The following is a 22,415-nucleotide window of genomic DNA, read 5'->3' on the forward strand; positions in this document are numbered from 1 at the left end:
CAATCTAAACAATGCTTTCACTGAAATAAATAAGTAAGTAGGTCACCATGGGAAACATATTGTCATCAGCTTTGCATGCCTCGTAAGTATGGCCTTGTGTGATATTTCTGAACATGATGCATTTGGACATGTCTGTGGTTGTACCATCTTGTGAGAAACACTCCTACATATAAAACTGCATTACCTCTTTAAAGCGGCACTGTAGTGACTTAGTAGAATGCAGTAAATGTTACCCACTTTTGCAGTAATTATTCAGCACTAGAAACACTTCCTTCATCTAAATATTGCTGTATATTGGTATACTCCCTCCCAGTAATGGTTAGCCTAGGCTTATTAGCTATGTAGAATTCTCCTCCCAATGCGTTCTGAGAGACCAGGCATTATTTTCACTTGCTTTGGAATTGTTAGAAACAAACATTCTGCAGAGATCACCTGACAGTACTAAAGATGTCGCTACCAGTGCTAAATTTCAAAATGTAAATCGGTAAGGAGAAATCTTACAATGGCAAACACTGCCGAAATCATTTATAAATATATATTGTAAAAGAAATTTTATTAATGACATTATTTTTACTACAGTTCCTCCTGAACATCTTTGCTGCACTAGGCCCAGTCAATGAGGAAGATTTCCTGGCCATAAGGAATGTTGAGGGACTGTATATGAACAAAAGGTTTTATTAAACCTACATTGTAATGTTTCCTTTATTGGCTGACTAGGTACAGCTCTCTGTTACTTTGAAATGAGACTGCTCTAAAAAGAATACAGGCACTAAACTGTGAACAGCCAAGAGGAAAATGATACGTAAAAACCACTTGATAAACATGTAATGCAGAACGTTACAACCTGAAACTATGCACAAATGACCAAGCAGATATAGCTCTATCAAAGTACTTAGGGAAGACATCTCTCCTATTTATATTTCTTCTTATTTTTTATCTTTATCATTATCTTGCTGTAACTTTACATATAGCATGTAGAACAGCTACATTTTACCAAAAACACCTGCTGTTCCATCTTCACTTACACACCTATATTTGTATACATGTGTAAATTCCATGGCCTCACAGAAAAAAATCTCAAGATCACAAGACAGGTTTATAGTTCAACATAAAATAAGGCTTAAATATTGGACTTTTGAAATGTGGCACACAAATATGGCAGACACATTAAAAATGTATATAACAACCCCTTTAACCCCCCCCCCCCCCCCCCCCCCCAATCACCACCACCACCACAATCAAATAATTCTCCTTTCATGGTGGTTTATGGGCTGTTCAAAACTCAAATAAAAATATTGGGTGGATTTATTCCTTACAGTTACCCCCAGAGAGCCCCACTGTCTATTATTTATGTATATGAGACCTTGACTATAGTTGTAATGTTATAATTATGAGAATATATACATACGTATGTGTTAACATATTTAGTAAACATCAAATTTACAGTAAAAGATTCAGTTATTCAAAAATGTATTTGAAATACAATGTAATGTATATCCAGCTAGAGGTTCCAGCCATAATATTACAAAGAAAGAGGTATATCCTGCAGACTCAGAGTGGTTTGGTCACTTATTTCTTCTAGCTTTCCTGTCATCTGTCTTCCTCAGGAATGTGATTCCTATTTCAGTAACATCATCTCCTTTCAGTCTGTCTTGGACAAAAGTGACATCAGCTGGCAAATGAACCTGCAACAGACAGCATGACAAAGAGGAAGGCAGAAAGCTAAACACCGATTTATCAGTTTAGTGGGAACATACAGTATTTGTTGAGATTTCTTTGCAAAAATAATAGTGTTTATTAACTAAAATATTTGAATGCAGGTAAATCTGAAGCACCCATTATTATTTCTCATTTCTATAGTGCTGATATTTTCCACAGCACTTTATAAGTCCATAGTCATGTCTTTCACAGAAGCTCACAATCTAATCCCCACTGTAGTCTAATATCACTATCAAAGTCTAATGCTAGGTACTCACCATACAATTTTTTGCCAGATCAATTATATCTAACATGTCCGATCTGAATTTTAATCCTTTTTCAATCGTTTTTTCGATTGGTTTTCATAGAACTTAATGAAATTCAATAAAAAAAAGATCAAAAAAAGAATAAAAAAAAACAATTGCAAAAAAAAAATTGATCGAAATTCAGATCGGACATGTTGGAAATAATCGATCTGCCAGAAAATTGTATGGTGTTTACCTAGCATTAGGCAATGTTTGAGAGGAACCAATTAACTTCTCAGTAGGTTTTTAGGGTGTTGGAGGAAACCCAGCCAGGTAAACACAGGGAGACCATAGACCTTCCAAGCAGATGTCCAGGCCAGGTATGAATGTGTTGATATTTGCACAATATATAATATATATATAATAAGTACCATAGGTGACATTTTTTGGCTGTTCAGTCATTTAAGAGCTGCTTCATTTTACAGCACATTGTATGACAAGTTGTGTCAGGGCTGGCACTCCCATATGGTCAAACTGGGCAATAGCCTAGGTACCTGAGCTCCTTAGGGGCCCCATGAGTAAGAGACTGAAGAGGTCACAAGTTTACTGTCAGTACAGTATGAAAACATAACGGGCCCTACTATCAAAACATAAGGGGCCCCACATTCATTTTTTTCCCATGGCCCCATTTTACCTAAAACCATTCCTGAGTAGGTATGAGTAGTGAAAGGCAATCCAGTGTTCTGGATTTTTGAACCTAGAAGCCCTTTTACTAAAAAAACAAACTAAATATAATTTTGCATTTATAGGAAAGAAGGTATTTATAATTATTTAGCTTTTTTGGACAGGAAAGATCCCCCATGATGCATCACTACTGAATATGGGAATCATTAATGTCTCTAAAACCTTGGTGTAATTGCCTTCTTAAAACAGAAGGAAATTTGCAATAATTCAGTTACACCCACAATGCACTACCACTAAATATGCAAGAAAAACAAAAGTTTGCTTTCCTAAAACAGAAAGAATTTGCGATAATTCAGGTTGGAGTGAGCTCGAGCTGTCTCCCAGAGCACCACTGCTGAATATATGCAAATTAACCACTAAATATGCAAAATATCCCTTTTCGCCCTTGTTAAGCAAAGCAAGCATCCAGAACCGCTGGTGTATAGCAAGCCTATAGCTTTAAGTTTTACACAGCCATATGTAGACAGCCTGTTTCAGACTTTTGGTCCTCTTCAGTACATGGCAGGGATTGCTAAGGCTGTATGAAATAGGGCTTGGACCAGTACAACAGAGTAACCAAGCAGCTCAGGGTAACCCAAACTACTAGGAATGTATAGGGGGATAAAAGGAACCAAAAAGCCCTCCTACTAAAAAAGCAAAGCTTGGTGTAATTGCCTTCTTAAAACAGAAGGAAATTTGCAATAATTCAGTTATAAGTGAACATTTGTGGTTACCCACAATGCATTACCACTAAATATGCAAATTATCCCTTTCCCTTGTCTCTAAAACCGGGACACACATCCAGATCCACAGAAATGCAAGTTTGCCTGTAGCCAATTCATGTTACAAAGCCATACTAATCAACAAGTAAAAAGGATACAGAAGAGGAAACAGAAATATACAGATGAAAAAATACTTTATTTTTTAAATTGTTTCAATCAAGAATTTATTGTTGGCTTTTATTTCAAAGAAAGGTTTATTAACGTTTAAAGCACACCTGACCCGAGGTAAGTACCGAGGCAGCTTCATGCTGCGCTACGTTTTCTTTTTCTTTAAAGGAATACTGTAGGGGGGGGGGGGGGGGGATGAGTTGAACTTACCTTCTAATGGTCCCCCGCAGACATCCTATGCCCGTGCGGCCACTCACCGATGCTCTGGCCCTGCCTTCGGGTCACTTCTGGACTTTCAGACTTTAAGGTCTGAAAACCACTGCGCCTGCGTTGCCATGTCCTCGCTCCTGCTGATGTCACCAGGAGTGTACTGCGCAGCCCCAGTATGGTCTGGGCCTGTGCAGAAGGATCCTGGTGATGTCAGTGGGAGCAAGTACACGGCAACGCAGGCGCAGTGGTTTTCAAACTTTAAAGTCAGAAATTCCAGAAGTGAACTGGAGGCGGGACCAGAACATCGGTGAGTGGCTGCGCAGGCACAGGATGTCTGTGGGGGACCATTAGAAGCCCCAGGTAAGTTCAACTAATTTTCCCCCGAGCCCACTACAGTATTCCTTTAAAGGACCACTATCACAAAAAACATTAAAATACATGTAAACCTATACAAATAAGAAGTACATTTTTTTCCAGAGTAAAATAAGCCATAACTTACACCTTTTTTGAAGGTTGCTGTCACTTACAGTAGGTAATAAAAATCGGACAGAACCAACAGGTTTTTGGCTAGCACATCTCTTTATGACGTATTTTCAGTATGGCATTTATTCTTAAAGAAGACACACCCTTAGCACTGGTGCACACCAGAGCGGTTCTGAGCTTTTTAAAAAACTCGAGGTGAAAACCGCTTGGCTAATGAATGTAAATGGGATGGCGCACACCAGAGCAGTTTGTTTTTTCCCAAAATGCAAACTCTGGTTCTGTAGAATTTTTGTGGTGTTCTGAGGCGTTTCTGTCTCAATGTAAAGAATCAGAAAGTGGGAAACTGCTCTGAAAAGCGCTAGATCAGAGCAATTTTCCAAGCGTTTTTGTTACAGAAGCTGTTCAGTTACAGCTTTACTGTAAAAAATATAAAATCTACGCAAAAACGCTCCAAAAAACGCTAGGCGTGTTTAGAAAATCGCTCTAAACATGCCTAGAATCGCTCTGAAAAACAGTTTAAAAAACCGCTAGCGTTTGCGGATCCGCTAGCAGTTTTTGGTGTGCACTGGCCCTTAAAAGGATTTATACAAAGATGCTGTCCAACCTCCCAGCTGGCTTTGCACTTATTCAGCAGTTGGACGGAGCAACTGCCATTCACCAAGTGCTTTTGAAAATAAAGAAACCCCTGAGAATCCCCCATGAGAAGATGAGCTGGTCTAAAACCTGTTTGCTCTGTCAGATTTCTACTAACTACTATAAGTAATCGCAACATCGGAGAAAAGAAATGTATAGCACATTTTAATCTGGAAGAAATCTACTTATTTGAATGTGTTCATATGTATTTACGATTTTTGTGATAGTGGTCAGTTTAACTAAAATCAGTTTTGGTGCAAGATGCAAAATTCTAGATGAATGTATAGCAGGTGATAAGTTTCTCTCTCATCTGCCCTCTCTTTTGTCAGAAAGCATCACTTTTCCATGTCTACACCACAAACTGAATAAGGGAGAAATGAAATTGTCCAAACCTGTTCTTTCTCACACTGCCAATCGAACACGGCAGTGCAATGTTAATTGAATCATGTTGAATTCGCAGATCACATAATTTTGACTCGCACCAGCACTTACCAGTAAGTTTTGTAACTGTAGGACTCATTGACTGATCATAATGATTGGGGAACGTGATGAGGATGATGATTATCACTATTATAAACAAAACAACATACCATTTCTAGAGCTCCTCTCAAAACACCGGAGAGAAGATTGCAGTAGCTCAGTGATGGCCTGCCAGATGGAAGCTCTTCCACAAAGTCAACAAGTGGATTTTTATCTAATATGAGGGAGAATTCATTTCCACCATCATTACCACCGATTGTAGAAGGAGTGATCCCAAGGTACATTTTAAAGGCTACCTGTGGTTTTGAAAATAAGATTACAGTTTTGGGTCAGCCAGCAAAACTCAAGTATAAGCAATACATTTTCAGAAAATGGCACTATAACTTAAAAATAAAGTATGACACAAAAAATGAACACTCCAAGCCATAAGAAATACACTAAAAACCCTTAAGTTTGTCTAGATACAGTCATGAGAAAAAAAAGTACACCCCCTTCTAATGCTAAAGTTGTATGCATTCTAGCATAATAAAAATCATCTGGTCCTTTGCAGATTTGCAAATCATAGTAAAATAACACACAAAAGATTCCTCCGTGTCACTATATGTTTAACAAAAATGATGCCAACATAGAGAATACTGGTAGGGAAAAAAACTATGCACAGCAAAACATTTAATAGCCTGTACAACAACCGTGAGCAGCAGTAACTTGAAGGAATTGTGACTCCATCAGTTTATGACATTGCCATGAAGGAATTTTTGCCTGCTCTTCTCTACAGTATTGCTTCAGTTCATTAAGTTTTTGTCATTCGTTTAGGCACAGTTCTCTTAAAGTTCAGACACAGTATTTTGATCAGGTAAATGACTTAGATGTGGGAATTGAAACATTATTTTTTTCTATATAGCGCTGTCATTGCTGATTTGCTGATGTGCTTTGGATCTTTGTCTTGTTGCATGGCCCAGTGCTAAAGACTAGGTGCAGATGCGTAATTTTTCAGGCAGCCTGCCACTGAGCAAATATGACTGTCAACATTACAGGCTATTGTCACCTGAAACAGTGCTCAATGAAACTGCAGGTATTCACCAAGTGAGAATGTGAAAATAAGGCAATCATTGGAGAACACAGTCCATAGATACGCGACTTTACCTCTTGCATAAAAAGAAAGAAATCTGGATTAGGCTTTCAACAGAAATACAAGAACCAATGCATGACTGGTAAAGGCACCCATTGATATGAAATAATAGTTGGCAAAACCAGCCAATTTGGGCCAGATTAAGTAAGCATTTGCTCTCTGTTTGGTCAAAGCAGGAAGCAGATGTCAGTCAGTCGTGGAAAGAAAGATCTACTATAGTGCATAGGGTCTTTGGCTACCCTTTATTTTTTTAGGCCCATCCACACACCGGGTGCACAGGTGTAAGTGGAGGTAGCTACTTTTAAGTAGTGGTAGATACTGTAGATGACATATGTTTTGTTAAAATGATTTTATAAAAAAAAAATTAAGTAAGTATGAAAGAAAATAATTGTGTCTTTAAAACTGTTGCTATTATCAGCGGGCAAAATGTTTAATACCCAGCCATGTTGAAATACTGGTATATCTGCACAGTATTACCCTTCCTAATTAAATTTCATCTGCTTTTAACCCTAGCAATGGTTGCTATAGCAACAGGTGCACAACCTTACTTGTACCAACATAAAATGTAATTTGTACTCTAACAGCCCATGTTGCAATTTTGTTACATAGTCACTGATTCCTCATGGCATTTCATGTAGTTTTCCAGATGAGATTATAGGATTACACCATAAACACAGCACAGTTATTGTCATCATTAGACACTGTGACCTACGCAGAATATATACATATGTAATGTGTCAGTTAGATGTTCCATAGATCCCATAATGTTAATTCTGATATCCCCATGGATGTAAAACTATCCTGGAAATCCTGTCATGAATTATACAGCTTTGTTAGTAATATTTGAAAATACCTTCAACAAGATAATGGACACTCTTTCCTGCAGAAAGGCTTTGATAGATACTTTAAAAGGTGGTTTACTAGAAAGTGACATCAGATCCTTACAGTGTAAAACTTGACAAACTGGTTTCTTGCTTTGAATATTTTCCGGTAACTCAGGCATATATTTGTGAAACAAAACTGGGTTTTCTCCGACTGCATTCACATATCCAGGATGGACACCTTGCAGAAACTGGTTAAGCTATGTGCAGAGAAGAAATCAGCTATCGGTTATGGCTTTCTAACACTGGTGACAGTGGGAGGCCAGCAGCTGTTTACATTGGTGGCCTTCCAGTGTCCATGCAGCGAGCAGAACCTTATGTATGGCCTTGTATTTCTCTTTGCTCCAGCTTTTGTGCTCATGATAATAAGTTACTTCCTGAATAGCAGGACTTGGAAATTCTTTACAGGCTGCTGTATAAATCCAAAGAAGGTTTGTCCAAAAGGAAAACGTTGTCAATGCATCTTTGTCTTTGGACAGCTGACACTGAATGCTCTCATAGTTCCTGTCATGTGGATTTCAATTGCCTTGTTACATGGTTCTTTTTATGCATGTGCCATGAGTGGCTGGAAGAACCCAGACTTTGTCAATTTTCTGTGTAAGTACAAATCTGACCGTTGTCCAGATCAACTCTTCAAAGTGACCTGTGGCAAAGCCGCAATGTCTGCTAATGAAACTCAGGAGGTCGTATTGCTTCTTCAAGCACAGTCACAGGTAGGTGCAATAAAACTATTGTCTTATCATTTTAAGAGTCTCCAATTTTATGGTGGCTAGGTAGGCAAAACATGCATTTTATCCGTTATATCCACCATATCTTATATTCATATTAAAAAATGTGAGTATGTGGAGGGTATGGCTCCATTGATCACAAACAAACTAATTATATTCAAAATATCAAAAACCTTTATTAATCCATCAGTATTACATTAGAAACACAATAAAAGATGTGCCCGGGCACCCCAAATCCTTTAACCTCCTCCAACCCCAGGACTCCCCCTGCCTAAATCCACAGAATATGGTCTGTCACCTAAATAGCATATGCATCCATTTGTACGGCTAACTTTGAACTAGAACAGTGTAGAGAATTCTACAGTCCATGTCAAAATAAACTAATGCAGTTTTAATGATTATAAATTCCACAAAGCTATTGATGGCAGACAGATGAAATCCAAGCCAGTTAGTGTTGAAATAAAGCAGTAAGCAGATGTAAAGCATTTGCATAGGAGAAGCATACACCACACAGTTAATTGAAGCAAATGCAGATTAGCACAATCACAGCAGATCCAAGGATCCAATAGGAGTGTAAGGAGCTGGCAAAGGTGGCATGCACATGTATAGTTCAAGCTAAACATTTGCAAAGATCCTCAAGCTGTCAAAGATAGCATCACGCAAGCGAAATTAGCATGACTTACATCAAGCAGGTGAGCTGTAATGATCAGTGCACATATAGTTCAAACAGAATATTTGAAGAATCTTTAGGCAGAAACAGCAGTACCCCACCGTTGGGGTGTAATATTACCTCACAGCAGGTCAAGCAGACAAAAGGCAGTTTGTTATATCTTATATTCACACTTATATTTTTGGAATGCCTGTGCAACCTTTCAGGATATGGAAATGTAAAAAAATGCATACAGACAGACAGATATTGTCATTTTGGCCCATATGCAATTCACTTTTTCTCCTGAGTTTTCTCCTAGGTGATATTTTTAAACTTGTTATAATATACCTTAGTTAATACCTTTAAAACCAACAGCAAGCAAGAAAATACTAAAAACTATATTGATAGTACTTTTTTTACCTACTTTTTTATACATTTTCAATTGAATAGTGTTGAAATGTTACTTTAAATAGAAGATGAAAGAATTATCTCATAGGAGAAAACTGAGGAGAAAAATATCATTGCATATGGACCTTTGGGCCATATGCAATTCCTTTTTCTTCTGAGTTTCCTCCTCTGTGATATTTTCACACCTTGTCATAAAATGCCTTTTAACCACTTGCCGACCGCGCACTCATAACGCGCGTCGGCAAAGTGGCAGCTGCAGGACCAGCGACGCAGTATTGCGTCGCCAGCTGCAGGCTGATTAATCAGGAAGCAGCCGCTCGTGCGAGCGGCTGCTTCCTGTCAATTCACGGCGGGGGGCTCCGTGAATAGCCTGCGGGCCGCCGATGGCGGCTCACAGGCTAAATGTAAACACAAGCGGAAATAATCTGCTTTGTTTACATTTGTACGGCGCTGCTGCGCAGCAGCGCAGTAAGGCAGATCGGCGATCCCCGGCCAATCAGCGGCCGGGGATCGCCACCATGTGACCGGAGACAGCCTGTCACTGGCTGCACAGGACGGATAGCGTCCTGTGCAGCCCGGCTTACCAGGGGGGGCCAGGTAGGAGAGAGAGGGGGAGGATTTCGCCGCGGAGGGGGGCTTTGAGGTGCCCCCCCCCCGCAACACCCGCAGGCAGGAGCGATCAGACCCCCCCAGCACATCATCCCCCTAGTGGGGAAAAAAGGGGGGCGATCTGGTCGCTCTGCCTGCACGCTGATCTGTGCTGGGGGCTGCAGAGCCCACCCAGCACAGATCAGCTACAACAGCGCTGGTCGTTAAGGGGGGGTAAAGGGTGGGTCCTCAAGTGGTTAAACCACTAGCAGGCAAGAAAATACTAAAAAATTATTTTGATTGTACTTTTTCACCAAGTTTTGAGTACTTTTTCAATTGCTTAAATGTTATTTTACAGAGAATATGAAAATTATCTCCAAGGAGATAATTCAGGAGAAAACGAATTACATATGGGCCTTTTTCTTTAAAATGTAAGAATGGAGCTTGATCCTAAGGTGAAACAGAGTAACCAAGCAGCTCGGGGTGACCCAAACCACTAGGAATGTATAGGGGAATAAAAGAGACCGAAAAGCTCTCCTACTAATAAGCATTGCTTGGTGTGATTTCCCTTCTTAAAACAGAAGGACATTTGCAATAATTCAGCTATAAGTGAACATTTATGGTTACCCACAATACACCACTACTGAATATTATGATTCCTGAGCAAAGCCAGACTGAATGCTCAGTCGGGATTTTATCAGCGCTGGTAACAAGCCGGCTGAGCAGTGAAGAAGGAAACAGAGAGCAGGGTAGGTGTTTTCTCTAATGTTCCCACTGATATATATGGTAAAATGCATGACGGTGCTTCGTCTCTGGTTCACTTTAAAGCTGGAAGTTTTATCGATTATTAATCCTATATAATAAAAACTTTGTGTAATTGTGTCCTCCTGTGTCCCTGCGTCTTGCCTAGCGTGTATGCGCGGCATGCGGGTGGACTTGAGACAGCAGGAGGACGGGGGAAGGGGGGGGCAGGTGTGTGTGCTCGTGCGGGAGCGTGGCTGGGGGGGGAGAAGGGTGGTCACGGCAGAGCCCAGGCGGGCTTATTTCTGGTATTTAATGAAAGGTTGTTAATCAATTTCTAAGGTGGGTGATACAATTTTTGCTCTTGATTTTTACCAATCAGGTAACCACTTTGAACACTCATGGAGAGACTTTATACTCATCTCTAGTTGGGTTTAGGACTCTCTTCACAGTCACAGTCATTCAAGTATCCGATCTAGATGAGAGTCCAAGGAGCAATAATTGATAGGTCTGATTGAACAGGAACTATTCACTCTCTAGTACAGGAGGCCCCAAAAAACTTAGTGAAAGTTCTGAAAGGGTAAGAAGTACATATCCCTTAATGAGTGTGCACAGTCTAAATGGCAAAAAGAAGACATAATAAAAAGCACTAAACAATATGTTTTGTGGAACTTGCCTACTTCATCAGGTATTAGTGCCTATGAATAACATAAATTAACTGTATGCTAAAATAAATACGCATATTAAACCCACATTAACAGTACATATATATAGTTTAGGACACAAGTACTTTTGGCTATTTAGGCAATTGACACAATAACAACATAGTCATCAATGTAAGCACTAATATTTCATTACAAATGGGTATCAAAATTAGATAAATTAATTCTAAAAAGTAGGAGGTAATGAATTGGTATTTACAATTCACAAATTAATAATTAGGCATTAAAATTAGTATTGAATTGTTCATGATTATTTGATTAAACAATAATTACGTACATACAGTATATACATTTCCATTGCATCAAACCTAGGAATCCAGGGTTATTTATAAATGATCAAACTTTATTTTTTTTAAAGGTACACACTTTTCAATAGTTGCTAAAGGTGCATACACACGCACTACTATAAGGAACGACGGGTCCGTCAGACCCTCCCGCTGGGTGGGCATTCCAGCGATAGTAGAGCGTGTGTACAGTCTGTCGGCAGACTGTACACACGGTTTCTGAACGATCCGCTCTACTGTCACTGGAACGCCCGCCCAGTGGGAGGGTCTGACGGACCCGACGTTCCTTATAGTAGTGCATGTGTACGCACCTTAAGAGTGGGCAATTTCTGTTCAGCTGGATAATGTTTATTTACCAAAAATACCTAGGTTGGATGGATTGGGAGCATATATAATATTTACTATATATTTATATTTGTATTGCTTATCTATTAGTCATTCCATCATATATTATTTAAAACTAATTTTAATAACTGATTATGTGTGAATTTTAAATATCAATTTGTTACCCCTAATTATTAGAATGTATCTATTTACACCATTTTGGTACAAGTTTAGGGTGTGTACATCCATTGAGGGGTAAGTATCTCATATCATCACCCCTGACAGATCTTTCCCAATTTCTGGCCACCTCCTACATTGTAGAGAGAATAGACAGATGCCTAATTTACCATTGATAAACAGATGCCTAACTTACCATTGCTGAAAACTTTGCCAAAAATTAAAAAAGCTGTTAAGGAAACAAAACCACTGCCTATTATTCTTTTGGCCTGTTAAAGGATGGAATATCAAGCTAAATGCAAGTAAAACTTGTAGTTTTGTTTCTAAAAACGTGGTAACAGGTTAGAACCTCTTTTGGGTTTGTTTGTTTGTTTGTTTGTTTGTTTGTTTGTTTTTAAGGAGTCTCCAATAGTCAGAATTTTAATGTATTGACCAGACGAGCAAAATATTTCAATGAGTGTTGGCAGCAAGAAATACAGCAATTTTTTTTGAAGATCAGAGTAATGTTAGAATTTCTGAAGTAGGGGATTGACAGTATGTAACTATAAATAAACAATAATGGGTGTGATTTACTAAAATTTTTCAGGTTTACAGAACCCTGAAAAACTTGGCCAGGATTTATTAAACATTGCTTGCAGTTAGATGTGCCCCTCATGGTGGCATCAGATGAGGGCAAAGATTACTGAAATCTATCCTGCATTTGAGAATGTACGCACGTACTTGCAGCGATATTTTTTTTATTAAATCTAGGACTGCCTGCATTTGCTTATAGCAAATCTGTGAGGTTTGCAAACTGAAAAAAAAATGGTTGCTTATCTCGGGATAAAGGAAGCATCTGAATCCTCCAGAGACTTCCCCTGTTCTTCCCTGCCAGGCCATTCCAGCATTGACACCCCTGAAGCTCGCAGGCGTGCGGTCGCACAATAGTACGGACCCTCTTGAGCTTTAGCAGAAAAAACGAGCTCAACTGGGTCCGTGATTCTGCACAGGTGCAGATGGCTTCCACATGAGCAGTAAGTACTACAGTACAGGCACAAGCTGTCGAAATGGCACAGTGGAGGAGGATGGGAGAAGGGTCTGGATTATCCAGAGGCTTTCCCCTATTTAGGTGAGTACCCCTTTGGGGCACTTTTTTTTCCTATAGGTACACTTTAAAAATAAAGTTCCCTTGTGGGTATATGTGCATACAAAGTTGGAATATTTTGCCAAGTAGTCGAAGACAATATTTACCAAAATCAGACCCAGTCTACTATATTACTAATGTTCTTCAATGATCTTCAGCTTGGGAACCTTTAAAAATCAGGCCCAGTGGGTGGAGGGGCAATGACTGACATCAATGTACTTTCAACAGAACAAGGCCAAATGTATATGTTTTGTGCCCCTAGGCCGCATATGTTGTGGCTGCCCTTTCTTGTGCAGCAGCACCCTCCGATTCTGTGTGTATCATCCATTTAGGCAGCCCCTCATGAACAGCTTCCTTGAGCTTCATTTTTCCTTTTTCATGTGTTCCGCCCCACTTTTAGCCTCCTCTTGCATACAGTATGTAGCAAAACCCCTCTCATGTCCAGATGCCCCCTTGGGCTGCGGCCCGAGCCTTTGGGCCTTTCTAGAAATCCGGCCCTGCAACAGAGGCCATTTGGCACTGTTTCCTTTGTAATAAGCATTAGTCTGAATACATTTATGGACAGTAACCAAAAATAGTATCAGTTTAAGAGGCCTTAAAGTGAATGTTTACCCATTTAAAAATAAAAAAGTCAGATACTCACCTAAGGAGAGGGAAGGTCCTAATGAGCCTTCCCTCTCTTCTCCCGATGCCCGGTCCCGCGCAGGATCCCCCGTAGCAGTATTCGACCAGTTTAGTCAAATACTGCCACTTCCGCTGCCAAAGGGATGTTTCGGAAGCCTTTGGGAGCACTCGGGCTCCCGAGGACGGGGCCGCTCCATAGTACGCATGCGCGAGCGACCTCTATGACGCACTCGCGCGTATGTAGTATGGAGCGGCCCGTCTTCGGAAGCCCGAGTGCTCCCGAAGCCCTCCGAAGTCCCTGTGGCGGCAGACGCGAACGGGGGAGCCAGCGCAGCACCGAGGGCACCGGGAGAGAAGAGGGAAGGCTCATTAGGACTGAGCCTTCCCTCTCCTTAGGTGAGTAACTGACTTTTTTATTTTTAGATTGGTACCCATTGGCTTTAAAGGACCACTGCCGCGAAAATCTTAAAATTTAAAATACACAATAACATATACAAAGAAGAAGAACGTTTCTTCTGGAGTTAAATGAGCCATAAATTACTTTTCTCCTATGTTGCTATTACTTACAGCAAGTAGTAGAAATCTGAAATTACCAACTGGCCCATCTTCTCATGGGGGGTTCTCAGGGTTTTCTTTATTTTTAAAAGCACTTAGTGAATGGCAGTTGCTCCGTCCAACTGCCCAAAATAGTGTAGGGTGAGCAAGGAGGCTGGCCAGCATCATTGCATACATATTTTTCAGGGAATGTCTTTATAAAGAATAAAGGCCATGCTGAGAATCCCCTATGGAGAGATGGACTAGCCCAAAACCTGTCGGTAATGTCAGATTTCTACTACCTACTGTAAGTGACAGCAACATAGGAGAAAAGTAATTTATGGCTCATTTTACTCTGGAAGAAATGTACTTATTTGTACCATATGTGTTTTAAATTTTAAGATTTTCGCAACAGTTTCTCTTTAAGTATTATTGCAATAGTGACTTTTCCTTATAGGACAGAATTTTCTTAAACACAGAATAAAATTATTACACTGTACAAAGAGAAAACCTATCTATATTGAGGAGTCCTATACTATGCCTATGCCCATGCCATGTGTACCACAAATAATTCCGAGTACAGCTCTGCTGTACTTGGCGAACTAAAACTGATTCTGATTCTGAGTCTGCTGATTTTCGTTATGCAAACCACAATGCTATTATTTGATTTGTATTTACAGTGTAAAGAGCTACAGTAAAGTAACCACAAGAGGGCAGAGTAATCACATTACAAATAACCATCAGGCTAGAGCCATTTGTTACAGTGTCGGCTTATTTTATAATAGCACACAGTCCTAATTGCATCTCTATTTCCCATCTGGACAGTACGCTGGCAGTGTTGAGCCCATAGTAAGTAGACATTTAGATTTATATAGGTAGTAAAGTGAAGATAATAGTGGTATTATATTTTCATGTGTTAGGAAAGTTATACTAGACAACCAAGTTCACCCCACACTGCAGAAGAGTTTTCTCCTGGCTTAAAGTTTAAAGTAATCCTGAGAGATCCTTAACCACTTCAGGATTCTGCGTACGCTTAACTACGCCCCTGAATCCTGAAGTGGTTTCCATGGAAACGGCCGCTCGTATGAGCGGCCGTTCCATGTCAGTTCACGGAGGGTGTCTCCGTGAACACCCTGCGAGCCGCCGATCGCAGCTCGCAGGGTAAATGTAAACACGCGGGGAAGATCTTCCCCGGTGTTTACATATATACGGCGCTGCGCAGCAGCAGCGCCGTAGAGGAGATCGGCGATCCCCGGCCTCTGATTGGCCGGGGATCGCCGGCATCTGATAGGCTAAAGCCTATCCTATCCGGCGCAGGACGGCTTTCCGTCCTGCGCCGCACACAGGGGACGGGAGAGGGAGGGAAGGAGGCAGAGGGAGGACTAGTGCTGCGGAGGGGGGCCTTGAGGAGCCCCCCCCCGCTAGGCACAGCAGCGCGGCGGCGATCAGACCCCCCCAGCAGGACATCCCCCTAGTGGGGAAAAAAGGGGGGAGGTCTGATCGCCCTGCCTGATTTCTGATCTGTGCTGCGGGCTGAAGAGCCCCCGCAGCACAGATCAGCCAAACCACCCGGTATCCGGAAGTGGTTAAAGTGTACCCGAGGCGATATATGACAAGATGAGATAAACATTTACCGTATATGTACAGTTCAAAACATATTAATAACCAGGCTATTTTACTTGATTTATTTTGCTGCCTGAAAGAGTTAATTTATAGGCATGGAAGTGACAGCTTCTGTAAGTACCTTGTTGGGACTATAGTAAACATCACTGATAAGCAAATTACAGGCATAAAAGTTTTCCTGGCAGAATACAACTTCTGAGGCCAGAGAGAGATAAAATACATGAACTATTGACTTTTCTAACTCTGGGACACTTAATAGGCTGCCACTGATTAGAGACAGCAAAACATTCAACCTACTTTGTACATGCTTAAATATAAAATAAAACCCTGAGATACTTAAAAAAAAAGTCATTTTTAGGTGTAGGAGGATAAATATAATGGTTTATCTCAATAGTTTATTTTCACCTCAGGTTCTCTTTAAAGCGGGATTGTCACCATAAAAATCTAATTTCAACAGCAACTGGTCTGAGTGTATTAAGTGATAAAGATGCTAATCCTGCATTCAAAACTTTTTCTGCTGTTATGATTTGGAGTTATCACATACTTAAGGAACACTGGCCCTTTAGTAGTCAGTGCCAAACAGTTGCATGCTGGGGGTTCTTTTTATCTATAATATATTCCTCCTCTTCCATTTATTTCCCTGCCTAGCTGCCTATCTGAAACACGATCCCCTGCTCACTTGGTTTACAAGCAAGGCTGAGGTGACTCAGCGATTGGAGCAGAAAAGAAAAAAAAGTAAAGGGCAGAAATGACATCAGGATTTAGCCTAAACTGTAGGCTTATACTTACTTATATATGTTTTTTCCCCCTGGCATAGTATGGCTGATCCTACTGCTTTAAGAGAAAATGTGAATACTTACCTTGGGAGAGGGAAGCCTCTGGACCTACCAGAAGCTAACCTCTGTCCCTCTATGTCTCTCTGTTCCAGTGATGGGACCCCTAAAGTTCCAAGGAGTTCTCCCGCACTGTGCAGGCGCAGACAGCTTGTACCTGCACAGTAGAACAGAGCCGCTGCTGGGGTTCAATAGAAAAAGCCAAGCCCGCTCGGTTCCGTGCTAGTGCGTAAGCGCCAGCTGTCTGTGCCTGCGCAGTTTGGGCAGGCTTTGTTGACAAGCCCTTGCTAAAACAGCGAGGAGGGGGGCAACAGGGGAAGAATCTGGACGAAGCAGAGGCTTCCCTCTCTCAGGGTAAGTACCCAAATTCAAACCTTTTTTTTCTTCACGTTTACTTTAAAGTGAAGTGAAAACAAAAAAGTTAGATACTTACCTACGTAGAGGGAAGCCTGAATAGCCCAGATGCTTCCTGTGTCTTCCTCGCAACCAGTGTTTTAGCCTTCAGGATGGGGAAGTGTGACAGGTACTCAAGCTAGCTAGGAGGCCAAATATTGTTTTTACTGGCTGTGGAACTCTCAGTAAACAAACATTTTGCACCTAACAGGACTAAATATTTTGCCACCTTTGATACATTCCAGAATATAAATCAGGGTGAGGAAAGTTTTTACAATAGGCATACACTTACTAAATGATTTATAAAGTAATGCTGTAAAATTAAGCAATTTTATTCATTACGTTCTTTTCAGCACAGTTCCTCTTTAATGCCTCTATGGACGAGCTCAGCTCGTCCATTACCGCCAGAGGGTGCCGCTCAGGCCCTGCTGGGCCGATTTCGCTGAAATAAAAAGCAGCACACGCAGCCGGCACTTTGCCAGCCGCGTGTGCTGCCTGATCGCCGCCGCTCTGCGGCGATCCGCTGCGAGTAGCGGCGAAAGAGGGTCCCCCCAGCCGCCTGAGCCCTGCGCAGCTGGAACAAATAGTTCCGGCCAGCGCTAAGGGCTGGATCGGAGGCGGCTGACGTCAGGACGTCGGCTGACGTCCATGACGTCACTCCGCTCGTCGCCATGGCGACGAAGTAAACAAAACACGGAAGGCCGCTCATTGCGGCCTTCCGTGTTACTTCTGGCCGCCGGAGGCGATCAGAAGAACGCCTCCGGAGCGCCCTCTAGTGGGCTTTCATGCAGCCAACTTTCAGTTGGCTGCATGAAATAGTTTTTTTTTTATTTAAAAAAAAACCCTCCCGCAGCCGCCCTGGCGATCTTAATAGAACGCCAGGGTGGTTAATAAAGAAACAATCTAATTAAAATAACTGGATTCTCTGCTGATCATAACTGCATTGTACTGCAGAGCAAACTGAGATAGCCAATGAACAAATGGTTCATCAGTCGTGGAATGATCATACATGCCAGTATATACTGACTGTTCCTGCACATGTTGTACAGTGTACATGTGCTAAAGACCAATCAATGCAGCAGCAAACTTGCTTAGAACCTATAGGGCTCTTAGCTTATGTGTCTTGGGTCTCTGTATAAGAATATCCATTCACTAACTACAATTATTCCATGTATTCCTCTGTAGAGATGGTCACTGAGCTGCTAAATATGATCCGGCCACCAGAGGGAGCAAAGAGCATGACTGGACTTCACATGCTTTTTGCATAGTACAGTAAAGGGGAGAAGGTCTAGACAATTTATTTAAAAAAGGAGACTTGAGCAACATGAGGCCAAATAAAACACTAGGATGTTTTCATTTAATTTTAATGTAATGCACACCTTCCTCTAGGACAAAACGCATCTAATATGACAGCTGGCAAAATTCACAAATCTATTTTAAGGAAAAAGAACAGGGAGGATTGTGAAAGTATGTATCACTTTCTTGTGCTTGTTGTGCTGATTCTCTTCCTTTTTTGCTATCTTAACCCCCCTGGCGTTACAATAAAATCGCCAGGGGGGAGGCGCAGCACTTTTTTTTTATTTTTATTTTTTTAAATCATGTAGCTAGCCTAGCGCTAGCTACATGATAGCCCCCTGCCCCTTGATCAGAGCAAACAGGAAATCCCGTTCAGAATGGGATTTCCGGCCTGGCTTCATCTGTCGCCATGCCGATGATCGGGATGACGTCATCGACGTCAAGGCGTCTGGGGGAGTCCCGATCCACCCCTTAGCGTAGCCTGGCGGCGATTGGCCAGGCTACGCAAGGGGTCTGGGGGGGCAGCGCGGCGCATAGCGGCGAATCGGCTCGGTGCGTAGCGGTGGCGATCAGGTAGTACACGCAGCTAGCAAAGTGCTAGCTGCGTGTAACAAAAAAATTATGCAAATCGGCCCACCAGGGCCTGAGAAATCCTCCGCGCTGGCTTACCCCGAACTCAGTTCGGGATTACCGCCAAGGAGGTTAATAAGTGACCCAGAACACGTCTGCATATCAGATGTTTTGACTTCTTCAAGGACTGAGACGTTTTTGGCAAAAAAGATCAGCATGATAGCCAAACAACTGGCATATTTCCATCAGCTTAATCCAGAGAGGTAAGCAAGCTGCATTTGGGAGCACTTTTGGCCAAGAAACATGAGTTTTGTCCACCATGTACATCTATACATTGTTTATAATCACTTCTCAGACAGATTGTTCATTGATTTTCCTTGTTCAGGTCTGGATTTAGTTGGGCTTTAAGTAAGTACTTGGAATTAGGATACATGGCTTTATGGATACCAACCATGTTAAGTATATGAGAGTGCATACAGGCAAATTTACCTCAAAATAGTAAACCTATGACAAACGAATACCTAGTATTTATCCTGGTCTTGCATTTATTTTTTCAGGTTATCGGCTGGTTTCTCATAGCAACACTTACTTCACTGTCGCTGCTATGCACTTGCTGGTCTAACTGCTGGTCAAGAGTCAGCTCTGTTCAAATGGAGTTCTGGAAGATGTACGTCAGCAAGGAGAAAGAGAAATTTGATGAGCTTGCACAAGTATATGCCACAAAACTTGCCGAAAGAAATTTGAAAAGCTTCTTTGAAAACAAAGAGGCAGAAGAGTTTGACCTGCCCAGTAATAAAGCCTGGGAGAAGATATCTGCATTGTACACTTTTAATCCGGATCACCAATATTACAGCACTCTGCACAAATTCGTTGAGCATGGAGAAAGCGGCAGTGGAAAAGAATTCATGATGGACTTTGTAGATGGACCAGTATAACTGATGCATTTCTTTACTCTGGAGGATGAATGGAGGACAACTGGCTGTTCATTTTGACAAAGGAAGTGTGCAATGCTTATAAAGTGTTACATGATGAAACCATAAAAGAGTCACATGCTTCATATTAAGCCATCAAACCCTACATGATCTTGGGTTGGCTTCATCCTTAACACATTTGTCTTCATACATGTATATATCCCAAGACGTTTGTACATCCAGCCAAGAACCAAAATTTCCACAAGGCAGAGGGAACAATGGAAGCAGACATGAGATTACCCCACACACAAGCAGATCTATGCGTCCTGACACTGAATCCACTATTTTGACATCTCTGTACATCTGTACATCATGCACAACTTGTCTTATCAACAAATGGTTCCTGTAGTGATGTATTCTTCCACTAACTGACAATTCCATTAGAAAACTGTAAGCTGGTATGGGCAGAGTCCTCTCACCTATTGGATCTTGGTATGGATGTATTTTCTGACTGACCTATTTATGTTTACTTAGCACACTATAACTATAACTATTTATCTATACAGCACTACAGAATGTGTTAGTGAAAAAGAATAAATTATAATATATATATATATATATATATATATATATATATATATATATATATATATATATATATATATATATATATATATTATTTTATTCTATTTATTTTTTTTGCACGGCCAGCTGAATTATACCTAAGAAAACTGCTTGGTGCCTAGAATGTGTTTTTTTTTATTACAGATGTTTACAGCTTTTTTTTTTACTACTCCTGATTTTATGTTATATTGTTTAAATGTTACACTTACAGTATACAGACAGTTTCCAAAATGATTAGTACAATCAGTTCTCTCCCGCATACAAGGTAAATTGTGCATATTTCACGAAGACAGTAAAACCTAAGTACATTTTTTAACCTTAAAATGGTGGTCGTTCAATCTCTGGCAAGCTATTCTCTAAGTGTAAACTACTCTCAAGGCGGTGTCCTTATTTTAGTCGCATACAGCTACCTCTTTCCACATTTACACTTACGGTACCACTTCTGTGTGGAATAAGAATCTCTACATCCAGCCATGCGTACTGCTGTGGTGTTCCATGTGCTGTACATTGGCGTTCCATGGATAGCCAGGGTGCAGCAGGTCATTTTGGTGCATGGCCTTGATGGTACTTTAAAAAACACAATGTATCCAAAACCCCTTTCCTTAAAGAGACACTGAAGCGAAAAAAAATATATGATATAGTGAATTGGTTGTGTACTATGAATAATTACTAGAAGATTAGCAGCAGAGAAAATATTCTCATACTTTTATTTTCAGGTATATAGTGTTTTTTCTAACATTGCATCACTCTATAATATGTGCAGATTACACAACACTCAGCATTCAAAATGTGTCTTTCAGAGCAGTCTGTGAAGTAATGAACTCTCCTCTAGCAGAGGAAAAGTAAACAGTTCAATTACAGTTGAGATAATAAAAGTCAGATAACAGCCCTCTCCACGACTAACTTATGCTGGGAATACACGTTTCGTTTTTGCCTTCGTTTTAGCCTTCGATTCGTTCAGTAAACGAATCGAGTGTTGAAAACGTATGTGAAAATAGTCATAATCTCATTATAGTTTCGATTAATAGACCCCAAAAACGAACGACTAGTGATCGAACATGTTTGATATTATCTCTCTTTATCCATCTAATCGAGCCATTGGTAGGCTTGATGGCTGTTCAGATCGATTATATGTTCGTTTATGTCAGTCCGTCCCTGTAAAAAGGGATTTTCGTTTCGTTTCTTTGCAGCCTTCGATCATTGGAAAAACAAAACCATCAGAATCGAAAAAAAAAACGAAACCGTGGGTGGTGATATTAACCGTACGTTCGATTATTTAGGGAACGAAAAGGACAAAAGGCACAATCGAAACGAAGGCTAAAACGAAGGCAAAAACGAAACGTGTATTCCCAGCATTAGTCGGAGAGCTTAATAGCTTTTTTGCATAGAGATAACAACTGGAGTTTCTCAACTCTTCCTGTACTGGAAACAATTAGACTGATGTATCTGATCTTAATGTTTTTTTTCTTAGCTGTACTACACATACAAATCATAATATCATCATTTTTTTTTTCGCTTCAGTGTCTCTTTAATCTCAAGTCTCCACACCGAATCAGGCTGAATCACTCATGAGCCCAAATTAATTAATGAAACTTAAGCATTTCTATACCTCCTTGTATAAAAAAGAACCAGATATAGTTGCTCAAAGCATAGGATTTGATCACCTACAGAGACTCAAACTAGCTAAATTATCAGAGGAAGATCTGTCCATCTTAAATGCGGAAATTACTCTGGCAGAGGTCACCTATACCATTAAAAATCTAGCGAATCATAAGCCGCCAGGCCCTGATGGACTCACTCCAGAATTTTTGAAGCTCCTTAAAGAGACACTGAAGCGAAAAAAAATATGATATAATGAATTGGTTGTGTACTATGAATAATTTCTAGAAAA

The 22,415-nt window shown here is 40.7% G+C and overlaps 2 protein-coding genes across 2 annotated transcripts in view; one reads left to right on the top strand and one right to left on the bottom strand.

Moving 5' to 3' along the window:
• Window positions 1-1,274: 1,274 nt before the first annotated feature.
• TRAPPC3L (trafficking protein particle complex subunit 3L) overlaps window positions 1,275-22,415 on the bottom strand; it is a 107,319-nt gene continuing 86,178 nt past the window's right edge. The window contains exons 5-6 of the mRNA XM_068231338.1: window positions 5,473-5,658; window positions 1,275-1,685 (exon numbers count right to left, since the gene is read on the bottom strand). Of these exons, the coding sequence (XP_068087439.1) occupies window positions 1,566-1,685; window positions 5,473-5,658 (306 nt within the window). The 3' untranslated portion in view covers window positions 1,275-1,565. The remainder of the gene's footprint in view (window positions 1,686-5,472; window positions 5,659-22,415) is intronic.
• CALHM5 (calcium homeostasis modulator family member 5) lies at window positions 7,066-20,429 on the top strand. Its single transcript, XM_068231337.1, has 2 exons — window positions 7,066-8,085; window positions 19,547-20,429. The coding sequence occupies exons 1-2, from the start codon at window positions 7,546-7,548 to the stop codon at window positions 19,922-19,924; spliced, it is 918 nt and encodes a 305-aa protein (XP_068087438.1). The 5' UTR covers window positions 7,066-7,545; the 3' UTR covers window positions 19,925-20,429.

This window comes from Hyperolius riggenbachi, chromosome 4 (assembly GCF_040937935.1).
Source record: "Hyperolius riggenbachi isolate aHypRig1 chromosome 4, aHypRig1.pri, whole genome shotgun sequence".
NCBI lineage: Eukaryota > Metazoa > Chordata > Amphibia > Anura > Hyperoliidae > Hyperolius > Hyperolius riggenbachi.